This window comes from Pholcus phalangioides, unplaced genomic scaffold (genome assembly GCF_987345545.1).
Source record: "Pholcus phalangioides strain wild (caught in Gottingen) unplaced genomic scaffold, Ppha-v1.0 ptg000040l_1, whole genome shotgun sequence".
NCBI lineage: Eukaryota > Metazoa > Arthropoda > Arachnida > Araneae > Pholcidae > Pholcus > Pholcus phalangioides.
Genome location: NW_028301626.1, coordinates 4,492,207 through 4,504,855, shown reverse-complemented (window position 1 = coordinate 4,504,855; position 12,649 = coordinate 4,492,207). Strand labels below are relative to the sequence as shown.

General features: G+C 35.1%; 1 protein-coding gene across 2 annotated transcripts in view; it reads right to left on the bottom strand.

Annotated features, from left to right (window-relative positions):
- Positions 1 to 12,649, bottom strand: part of LOC149065300 (uncharacterized) — a 101,120-nt gene that overhangs the window by 35,522 nt on the left and 52,949 nt on the right. For both annotated transcript variants that reach the window (XM_089254113.1, XM_089254114.1), the window contains exons 15-17: positions 10,438 to 10,623; positions 7,615 to 7,681; positions 956 to 1,479 (exon numbers count right to left, since the gene is read on the bottom strand). In XM_089254113.1, coding sequence (XP_089110239.1) covers positions 956 to 1,479; positions 7,615 to 7,681; positions 10,438 to 10,623 — 777 coding nt within the window. The remainder of the gene's footprint in view (positions 1 to 955; positions 1,480 to 7,614; positions 7,682 to 10,437; positions 10,624 to 12,649) is intronic.

Below are 12,649 nucleotides of genomic sequence, written 5' to 3'. Positions count from 1 at the left end.
TAATCATACCTTCAGATCTCAAAAATATAAACTTTCAGCCCTCTGGGGGGGGGGGGTATAATGGGACAAGCATAGAGATTAATGCTTAGCAAAAAGTGTTTTCTCTCAAGCAAGACGGAAAGCTTAAATATTCCGTAATGGCATCAAAGCTACACCATAGCCTGACAACAATTGAAACTATAGAAAGTTTCCATTTCATTATACTTTAGCTTGGCCATAGAAACTCCTGAAAAACTATGCTAAAATAATATTTCATAATGCTTATCAATTCTTTTGCGAGTCTATTTTTCTTGTCCTATTAGATCTCAATCTGGGCATCTAATGGGAAAAAAGATTTGACTTATAAAATTGATCATCACTGCAAAAGAAAAGAAAACTTTGTTTTAACCCTTACAGTAACAATCCAGATATCTCTTGTCTTCTTAACACCCTCTCATTTCAGCAACCCCAATCCCAGATAGCTCTGTACAGAAAGCTTTGCCTGTTTTCCTTCCCCATGTCCTGACAATCAATTGCCAGTGGGAAGTCAGGTTTCGTTCGAAGTCTGATAACAGTTATATTAGTTCTAAGTCTGTTCTTTCTTGTTCTTTTATTATTATTTTGCGTTAGGAAAAGCATTTATCAGCTCATGCAATCAGAAAAAAAAATTTTTTTTTTGAAAATAGGCGACAATATCTAGAAGGTTAAGTGATTTCTACTAGGGTAGTTAAAATGGGGATCAGGAAAATTTAAGCAATCACTTTGCGTGTTGAATATTTTTATCCTATACCACAAATGTGCATGTTTATCGATAAAACAAAAAAAAAAGAAAAGAAAATTAAGTTTTTTTATTTAACTTCAAAAAATCAAAAAAACTAAAATTTGTCCTACTAGCCCCTACTTTCCTATAATTATTACAATGAATTCTACCAAACTTTAAAGAAAAATAAAATTAGCCACAGTTATAACTACTTACAGCTTGCCAGTATCCTTGTTGATTAAGCACCATTTCTTGATACTGATCACCAACTTGTGACTCTTGTGGTTGGTCAGCATACTGATAATTTGCCCAGTATGTGCTGTTGTTCACATCTTCACTCTGGAGCTCCTGTCCTTCTCCACTTCCCCTATATCCAGAATGCAGCACTTTCTGATGATAGGGATGACTATTGCTGCCACCTGCACTGTAATTCTGTTTAGCCATGAAAGCTTCCCAATCACTTGCATAACCGTCACTATGTGCACTATATATACCATACTGGTCCCTCTCACTCAGATAGACCTCGTGATCGCTGCGATAGCCCCTGTCACTGTCACCACTACCTTGTCTTGCCAGCCGTTGTCGCATCCACGTATCTCTCTTGTTAGTGGTGGCACCAGCATTTTTCTTGAACCTGTTTTCCGTGACTCCTGGTACTTGATTTTGAACAGCTGAAGCTTTTGGCGAGCCTACTGGAGATGATGATGTATTTTCGCCAGATGAGCCATCACCTCGTGAATCTGATGAAGTAAAACAAATTACACACATTTTCATTGAAGTTTTGTAAGAGCAAAATGAAATACAGTCAGCCCCCCCCCCCATATTCGCGGTTTCCGTATTCACGGTTTTTTTTCCTTTATTGAAATTTTTTTTTTCACCACTCAGCAATCGTTATTCACGTGTTTTGTTTACAAAATTTGAATTGTGCTTGTTTAGGATGGTTCGTTCTAGTGCTACTGATAATGCTTTGAAAAGGTAAATAAAAGTGAAAACTTGACAAGAAAAATTGGATATAGTATTGACTATACTTTACGAAAGTAAGTCAATAACCGCTGTGGTCCACCTTCATGGAATCAATGGATTTAGGTGAGATATACCAAGGAAAAGGAATCTGAAACTTGTTCAGCTGTAGCTGCACCCGTGGCAGTCGAAACTATGCAGCGCCTACAGGATCTATGTGTTTCTCGTACAGAAAATGCTGTTTTTTGTGGGTACAAGACTGCTACGAAAAGGTATTCCAATTGAATTTAATATTATAACAGAAAAAAAAAAAAAATTTACTCTTCAATAAGGAATGGGCCGGTGAAACGTCTATTTCATCAGAATTTTATGCAAGTTAAGGTTGGTTTCATAGGTTTAAGAAACGATTCGGATCACGCAATGTAAAAGTCACTGGCGACCAGGAGGCAGCTAGAAAATTTCCAGAGTTGTAGAAAAGTATTGAAGAGAAGGGTTATATGCACCTCAGCAGGGTTTTAACGCTGACGAAACTACACTATTTTGGAAGAAAATGCCGTAAAGAAGTTAAGCAAGAGAAAAAAAGCAAGCTCATGGTTTTAAGGCAAGTAGAGATAGATTTACTATGTTGTTGTTTTGCGCAAATGGGTATGGGTACATGATAAAGCCTATCGTCATTTTCAAATCTGCGAATCCGCGAGCATTGAAGGGAAAGGGTAAATCATAGCTCCCAGTATTTAGGACAAACAATGAAAAGGCTTAGACTACGAAAACACTTTTCCTGGATTGGTTTAAACGGTGTTTCGTTCCGGAAGTTAAGAGGTACCTTGGGAGTGAATACGTGCCATTCAAAGTTCTTTTGATACAGGATTGACTGAGGACAAATTAATGCAGCTGACTGGTTCTGAAACCGAAGCGATACCAGATGAAAGATGAAGATCAAGATAGAGATGTCGAAGACAAGTTCACCACAAGTAACATAGCGGAAGGGCTTCGCAAGCTCAAATCAGAAATAGATTATTTTCATAACATAGATCCCTACATTTTATGTTCTTCACATGTAGAAAAATTAGTAGAGAAAGCCTTGTCAACATATTCCAACATACTTGATGATATGAAGAAGACACGGCAAAAAAAAATCACAATGCTCTTTCAGAAAACATCGCCAACAATCACTGCACCCTCTTTTACATTCCCTTCTACCTCTGCGTCACCCTGCTCTTTCTCGTGATATTTAGTAAACGAGATATATGAAGAAAAACCTATGGTTTCGGTTATTCGCGGATTTCCATATTCGCGGTCACCCTCGAAACACAACCCCTGCGAATACGGGGGGGGGGGAGACTGTATTTCAAACAATGTTTTAGAAAATCTTAACATTAAACCACCAGAACTTCAAAATCAGTATACACTTCATACACTTCACCTTAATCAACTCCTTAAAGAAAATGCAAAATACACAAATTGGGCCAATGTGGCAACTGACTTGATTGTTTGATGAAAATTTTTAAATGTCAATAAATTAAGCTTGACATAATGAATACTATTGTCAGAAAACAGTTGCTCTTATCAATAGGATGTACATAAGTTGAACAGCAGTGATTGAAAAACTACTGGGCTACAACATAATCCACATAGAATGAAGGGAAAAATAGCATTGTACTGAGAACATGTCTAATGATGAGCTTGATTGAACAAAGGCGATAAAAACAGATTAAAGATAATGAACATACACTGAAGAAAAAAATTTCAATTAGGTTATGTTAGAGCTTTTAATTTTAACCAAATTACTTGACTTTTTCAGCTAATATACATATTTACAATATATAGGAGGAATAGTGATTTGGCCAAACAGCTGAATAATCAGCTAATGTTTTGGCCAAATACCGAATATGACGGAGGAATATCAATTTTCTTAAAATTCACAATAACTATGAATAAAATTTTAATTTTTAATTGAAAATGAAATCATTGGGGTAAGTTCAAATGATTGATATTGAATTTTAATTATGCAATTTATTATTTAAATAAATATTAAAAAAACTCATAACAATGATTCTTATTGCCATGATACTGAAAATCAAATTTAATGTTGATATATTGTATTTCAATACTACAGTGATATCTTAGCTAGCAAATATAATTTATTCCGGAATCACATTCCTTAGCTAAAACATGATTTCTCATAGGTTTCTATGGAAAATTGTTTGATTCGTTCAAGCTTCTGCCCAAAATTCAAAGATGGATTTTTAAAACACCAAGGAATGCTATAACAAGTTAAAAACTGATTAAAAGCTAAAACTAACAGTTTCAAAATTGTATAAATGACAATATACAGGAAGATGCGAGATGATAAATATCTTTTTATTTTCCAGTATGTATGCAACCAGTTTTAGTCTAAAAATCTTTGTTAACTGGAAAATTCAGTTTTTCAAACTGTTCAAACCATCGAAGCTAAGGCATTCGTTAGCTCAGGTATCACTGTACTTACAGAATCAATTTTTTTTTTTCAACACTTACAACAACAGTTACAATTTTACATCTAATTAAAAGATGCCAACCATTATTTACTCTCAAGTATTAATGCATCATAAAATTTATCACTTATTTTTCCAGTCTATATGTTCTTTGCCCGTTTCAGTAACTTAATACATTTCTTGCCTAGGTACATCCTTCAGTTACTGAATTTGTGTAACTCGTGCTCACTCCCACTATGCTTGTGAAATCTGGGACTCCCCATACTCTCTCCAATACAGACAAACTTGAATATATTCAAAATAAATCCGCCCGCTTCATTTCAAACTGTTGGTCATTCTCAGTCTCCGTTACTAAACTCAAGGGCAAACTCAATATTCAATTGCTTTCCACCTGTAAACATATCTCTTGATTAACTTTTTTTTTTCAAAGTTCTTCATGGCCATTTTCATATCGAGCAACTCCAGCTTCATACTTTTCCAATAAAACCAACCATTCCCATAAATTCAAACTCATCTTTGCATCCACTGATTGTTTCAAATTTAGTTTCTTCCCTCGAACAATAACCGATTGGAACATCCTCCCAACAAACATTTTTGATTGTACAACAGTTTCAGATTTCCTTTGTAACATCAACCGTCTCTTCTGTCAAACTTTACAAATACAACACCACAATAGGCATAATGCCCAACGAGGTGGCTGAGAAAAAGATGCCCATAAAAATATGGATGAAATATATTTCAAAAATACAGCAACCCAATTAAAAATGCAGTTAATAAAAATTATAAACAATATATACATGTTATAAAATATTATACAATGCCCATAAAGAATACTTATGGTTGTCTTATTCTAAGCATGGACAGTTTCTCGATTTACCCCAACATGTTTATTGTATTTTTTTTAAAAATCAATGGGGTCATACCTCCGGGGGTAAGCTATTCCACTTATTAACAACCCTATTAGGGAAAAATTCCCTGCGACACCATAACCTTGATTTGTCAATCACCATTCAAGACTGGTGTCCCCTTGTAAAAGCAGTCGATTGGTGGTGTATCTCCTCGACACCTGCGTTCATCCAATGAAACATATTCAAAAAATGAAGTCTCTCTTCATAACTCAAGCCCCGTGTGCCAATAAGGACACGCGTATCGCTTCTCTGCATCCCTACAACCAAGTCTATGTCCCTCTCTCTGTAGGTATGGTCTCTAAAACCTTACAGTATACTTCGATCCAGAATGAACTAAGCCTCGAAAAAGCGGAAGAATGACTTAAGGATAACACGAAGAGACCTTTTTGAAAATGAGACCAAGTGTTCTATTCACTTTTTTGACCACCACTGAACAATGTTCAGAACACCTAAGCCGCTCTTCAACGAGAATTCCCAAATCGATGACCCTAGTTGCATCTGGGATAGTAACACCATTCAACTCGTAAGAGAACAGTGGGTTGTTCGAACCAAAATGAGTGACCATGCACTCGTGCAAACGCTTCAAGAGTTTACCATGTTGGACCCGATCGAACGCCTCGTGGAAATCAAGGTAAACAACATCTACATTTTTGCTCTTATCCAAAGCCTTAGTCACATGATCATAGAAGTAAAGGAGGTTAGTTACACATGACTTCCCCTTCATGAACCCATGCTGATTATCCGACAATACATTATTCTCGTCTATCCACTTCACAAACTGCCTGTTGATGATAATTTCCAAAATTTTCGAGATGGTGCTCGTCAAACTCACTGGACGATAATAATTGGACACAGCTTTTCTACTATCCTTCTTAAATATCGGAACAACATTAGCAAGTTCCCAATCCCTTGGGACGATACCCTCAGCAACACTACTCTTGTATATCTGTGTGACTGGCCCCAAAAATTCATTAGCACATTCCCTGAGGACCCTGGGATAGATATCATCTGATCCAGGTGCTTTGCTTGCACATACATTTCTTAGAAGATTTAGGACCTCCACGTCTTCTACTTGAATATTGTTGAGGGTTTTATTACCCCATGCAACACCCGTATATTGAATATCATTATCTCATCTCCATTAAAAACCGACGCGAAAAAGTCATTGAAAGCACTACACATGCCTACATTACTCTCTACCCTAGAGCCTCCTATCGAGAGGGGGCCAACTGTCCCCTTACATCCATTATTGACGTATCGAAAAAATGATTTTGGGTCAGAGCCAATATTATCTGCCAACCTAGATTCAACTTCCTTTTCCCTATCCCTTATCGCTTTCTTCAACACTCTTCTTTTATCAGTAAACAATGATAAGTCACCTCGTCCACTTTTCTACTCTCTGAATGCTCTTTTCTTTTCAAGATAAAGGTTACGCATGCTATCTGTGAACCATAGAGGGTATGATGTACAAACACGCTTTTTTCGAACAAAGGGTATGCTGTCGTGATAAACAGAGGACAGCTTCGTACTAAATTCTTCCCATTGACTTACCACCGCCACTGATTCCAACCGGTCTTAGAAAAACTTCCGCTAACCTTCCTCTCAAAACATCAAAGTTAGTTCTTTGAAAACAAGGGACCAGTTTTTTGTTATCAACCTTACCCGAGGAAAAGTTACAGTGAAATCTGACTATACGATGATCACTGGAAGAAAACTCTTCCCCCACCAAAATATGTTCAACAAGATCCTCAGAACTAGTAAGAACTAAATCCAAAATAGCAGTACCCCTAGTGGCTTCTGATACAGGGATTACCACCGCATTCCCTTGTACAGGCTTCAGCCAAGCAATATTGAATAAATAAATACAATAAAATATAAGTAAATTGTTAGTTTATGCAAAAAATTCCAATTGATATAATTTTTTAAAATTAGTTTGTTGTGCTTAGATTTACACAGATATTCGGCAAAAGGGTCGAATAGGCTGAGTACCAAATAGCAGCCAAATATTCGTCCCATCTTTGGTTGAAACTCATAAATTGATGCTGAGGTGACTAAAAGGTAAATGTATCCAGTAATGCATGAGTGGTGAACTCTTGCACCTGCTTCTTGCTTACACCTGCATCTCGCTTGCACCCAGCTAGTCCAACAAGCGACAAAGGACGAGAAAAGATAAGGACACGTATTCTCTTAATAGTTAGATCAGGTGGGTGCACGAACCAACTCTGTTATATTTTACATGTTAAATACACACACAAATGAATTGTGCTAAAATAAAACTTCAAAAGTATGCTATCAATGCATAAATGTTTAAGGGACTAGGGAAAATCATTGTTATAGATATATTAATATGGTAAAAATGCCTAGACTGAAGAGTAATATCGTTATATAGAAAGTTATACTGTAGTTATAGGGAGTATCATTATACAGAATTTTTACTGTATATTATATTAAATCATTGATTTAATTAACTTCTAAAACTCGCAAGTGACACAACACTCAGAATATCAAGGTGATTGAATAATTTTCAACTAACCTCTCCTTCCTAAGTTTTTTGCAGGAGCATCTGATCCAGAAGATTCAATAGAGCTCTGCTGGTTCACCTATAAAAGAACACAATTTAAAATGGTGTTGAAATATACTGGATTGGAACAGAAAACACAGTAGAATCTTAATATAACAAAATTTATAAATATTTGAATTTTGATAATTTGCTCTGCATTTGAAATTATCCCCGACATTTGTTTTTAAAAACTCACATGGACTTGAATTTGAGCAGCTTATAAATGGGAAAGATGATGAAAGAAAAATTAGAGAGAAAAAATGCCATATTCACTTGTTTTTATCAATTTTTTCTAAACAATTTTTTTTTACTTTACTGTGGCATTTTGGTATAGATAACATTCAACAGCAGGGACCTACAACCTTCAGATGAAAAGCCTGTGGACCACCAACTCATGTAATTTAGTGGCATCTTAATAGTAGGGGCCAACGGGCCTCCTGAGCCCATGATGATGATTAAAGACTTTTATTTAATCTGAAATTAGTTCTTTTATAAATGACCAATTTTGATTAGTTAAAAAACAATAATTTCAGAACTCACTCTGAAAAAGTTTTTGATCAATTATTAATTTTGATTGATTTTAATCCAAAATCATTTTAAATATGATTCTGTAATTATTTATTGAGGTAATATTTTAAAAATATTTTCCTTCTCACCATATCTTGAAATGATTTTTTTTCAGTAATTATGCTATTATTCTTTTAATGATTGTGAAATAATTTCTATCAGAAATTATTAACTTATTTCTCTCATTGATTTATATGTTATTGTCACAAATTATGAAATAATTGCTTTCATAAATTTTGGAATTATTTCTTTTAGCAATTCTGACATTATTTCTTTCAACAATTCTGGCATTATTTCTTTCAACAATTCTGGCATTATTTCTTTCAACAATTCTGGCATTATTTCTCCCATCAATTACAAAATTATTTCTATCATTAATTCTGGAATTAATCGTTTTTCAATGTCACAACCATTTTCTGAAAATGATCAGTGGGCCATGACGAAAAGCTCTGAAGGCCATGCGTTGAAGAACCCTATCCTATGCAATTAATGATAGAAAAAATTCAATGTTGTTGAATGGTTCAATAAATTGTCAGTCCTGACAAACATTCAGAGGCTTATACAAAGGTCTATTGATTTTCTCTTGAGACTCTGACTTTTCTTCCTTATAGTAAAGATATTGATAAATGATTTCCAAATCCACATCTCAGCACAAAAAAAGGCTCTCCTTAAAGCCCCGTTCACATGTACAATAAAACATACCGGGAAGTTCCCGGTAATGGGGATTTTTGCTACTTCTTTCCGGAAGTCATCACTGGTTACGTAGGTTGAACGGAAGTGATTGATTCAAGATGGTTGACGAAGGAGCTTATAGCAGTTTTCGCGGCGCAAAGGATTATGGGAGAGAAGGTCGGTATCGACCTCCAATCCACCCCAAGAAAGATGGGCTTTTTTTGATGAGCTTCTCTCCCACCTTTTTCTTCCCTACGAGGGGAAAAAAGTTGTCATGCCGGTAATTACCACCACAGCGACCCCCAATCTCGCACATGTGAACAGGGCTTTAGAGTATTCAACAGATGATTTCATTGTCAGTAAGCTCTTGAATACTGGAAATATGAGCATAAACATCAAGTTAATTTCAAAAGGTTACTTGGACTTCTGCATTTAGTTTTTGAAGAGAATTTTATCATGAATTTATCTGATAAAGCTTTTGACACACATTCATTGTTAATTCATGTTTTTAAATCCATCATGGTGGAATACATGTGCACAATTGTACTTTCAGACATAATACTATGCAGTAATTGAAAAATACACTGTGGTAAGAACATTGAATACATATTTTAAGTTCTTGATTGAAAATGACTCTGTATTAAAGCAGTAATCTGGTTTTTTTTCTGAAGGAATGATAAATTTTTTTTATCCATACTCTGCAAACACTAGAGCGACAGGTTTGGTAAACTCAAACTCAATATGGATCGCTTGAAGATTAGTAATTTCAGTGCACAAACTGAACTGTGTGTGGATAGTTCCCCACAACCAGAAGAATGTTTCCTCTTAATTTTTGCAAAATACAGATCTAATTCATTCAATCATCCCTTAAGAGCACTTTGGAAATGTAGGACGTTTGAATTCAAGTCGTTACTTTTGCGACCAGCTGGTTGAAATTGATTATAAAAAAAATTCCAAAGGAGCAAAACAAGCCGAGAAATGCAGATTGGGTATATAGAATAGTTTGTAAAATATGACAGACTTTTTTTTTAAATAAATATATATATTTTTTTCTCTTATTCCCAAACTTATTCATAGTTTTATGACATACTGTTTGGGAATAAGAGAACTAGTTCATAAAAAATATGTCAGTTTGTAAATTGGAGATTCATAAAATTAAGCACACATAATTCTTGAATAAATTAGTCAAATCCCATTTCAACGAATATCATTATAGTAAAAATAAATAAATAAAAAATCTCATTTTAACAAGCATTTCTCTAATCCCCCAGATAAGTTTAAATAGGAATAATGCAAAAACCTGGAATTCCTTTATAAAGAAGCGATTTCTCCTGTCTCTTGGACATTACAACAGGATTCGACTGCATATTGAAACACATAATTCTTACAATCAATTTATCAAGAAGACATCAACTTATCAAGTTGCAAAGATGCACTTTAGAAAAAAAAATTTTTTTTTTTAATGGCCTTCCATTTAAAGAAATTGAAAATTTAAATTTGATAATGCTTTTTTTTATTTAAATTGCAAAATGTTTTTCTAAACAGTCATGATTATACCTTTGAATCACTGTGAAGCTCTCTGTTGCCTTGATTAGTGGGTGAAGGAGGTGATGACTTCGAATGAGCTATCATAGCTTCTCTGACCACTTTAGCTTGCATGTTGACAGCTTGCCCAGTTGGCAACATCATAATGTCAGGCGGGGCACCTTTGCAATGCAGTGCATCCATGTTTCTGTGAATAAACTGAAAATAAAAATATCTTAGAATCTAGTTATGAAAAAAAAAATAATCTGTATGTATAAAAAAAAATTTGCCAACAGCTAGAGTTCTGAACTTTTGACCTTCAGATGGAAAACCGAATATACAAGATCCAATCATGTCTCTCAACACATAATAGATCTCGCAGTAGAATAGTCAAACACAGATATCTGGAACCTCTATATTTTTTAAAAAAAGAAATGAGTTTTTCTTAATTCAATATTATTCTCTATTAAAGATGGACAAATCTCCAAAAATTTACAAGCCCCATCAGGCACGTGACTTGAAATAATAAAGGGCTTAAAAAAAAGCCCCAGGGGAACAAAAATTGCAAGAATTGAAGGGGGAACATTTAAAAATAAAAAAGAAGAGAGAGTGGAAAACAGTAGAGTAGGATCAACGTCTCCAGTGTACGTTATTATATATTCTAATTTTTACTAATAAATCCCTGTTTAGGATTGTCTTGATGAGTGTTTACTATTCGGAGAACTTAGGGTCACTACACTGCCCATAAAAAATTATGGTTGCCTCATCTAAGAATAGATAGCTTCTCAATTTATTTTAATGTGTTTATCATATTTCTTTTCAATCATGTTAGAGTTCATGACCCCTGGAGCTAAGCTATTCTATTTATTCACAACCCTATTTTGGTTAAGAGATAGGTCACAATGGGTTATGGGGGAATTCTCTGATTGGACAGGCATCAGTAGTGGTGTCCTGCATCCCATACATTTTTCATGGGTAAAGGGGGAATTCTCTGATTGGACAGGCATCAGTAGTGGTGTCCTGCACCCCATACATTTTTCATTTTTTATCAATAAACTCGATCAGGGTATCGATGGAATTGTCAGCAAATTCGCAGATGATGTGAAGCTAATGGAGGTAGTCGAGAATCAAAGCGATAGGCAGTTGCTCCAGACCAACTTAAACAGCATTGGAGCGTGGGCAAATGAATGGAGCATAACGTTTAGCATTGGCAAGTGCATGGTAGCTCATTCTGGTTTGAACAACCCACATTTCTCTTACGAGTTAAATGGTGTCACTATCCTGGATGAACTAGGGTCACTGATTTGGGAATTCTTGTTGGCGAGCAGCTACGGTTTTCTGAACATTGTGTTTAGTGGTGGTCAAAAACGTGCATAGAATGCTCAGTTTAACTTTCAAAGAGGTGTCTTTACGTTCTCCTAAAGCCATTCTTTTGCTTTTTCAAGACTTACTTTGTCCTGGACTGGAGTATGCTGTAAGGTTTTGAAGACCATACCTACTGGGGACATAGATTTGGTTGAAGGGGTGCAGAAAAGAGCTATGCGTGTCCTTGTTGGCACACACAGGACTTGAGTTATGAAGAAAGACTTCATTTTTTTTGAAGATGTTTACATTGGAAGAACCCAGGCGTCGGCAGGGGATATGATCGAAGTGTTCAAAATTTTCAACAGTATGGATAGGCTGGACAATGAATTATTAATAAGCCATCAATTGACTGCTTTTACAAGGGAATACGAGAACTGATTGGTAAGGGAAAATTCTAGGTTATGGTGTTACAGGGAATTTTTCTCTAATAGGGTTGTTAATAAATGTAATAGCTTACTCCCGGAGGTAGTAAATTCTAACACAATCGACACATTTGAAAAAGAAATATGATAAGCATGTTGGAGTAAATTGAGAAGCTATCCATACTTAGAATAAGACAACCATAAATACATTTTATGGGCATTGTATAATATTTTATAACGTGTGTATATATATATTGTTTCTAGTTTTTCTAATTGCATTTTTAATTGGGTTGCTGTATTTTAGAAATATTTATGACATCCGTATTTGTTATGGGCATTTTTTTCTTAGCCATCTCTTTGGGCATTTTGCTTGCTGTGGCCTTGTGTATGTATTAGAGAAAACCTTACTGCAATTTAGAATTAGCCCTTATGAATCGATACTGGTGTCCCCTTGTTGAAACAGTTGATTGATGATGAAACGGCCCATTTTATTCATCCTATTAAAAATTTTAAACACG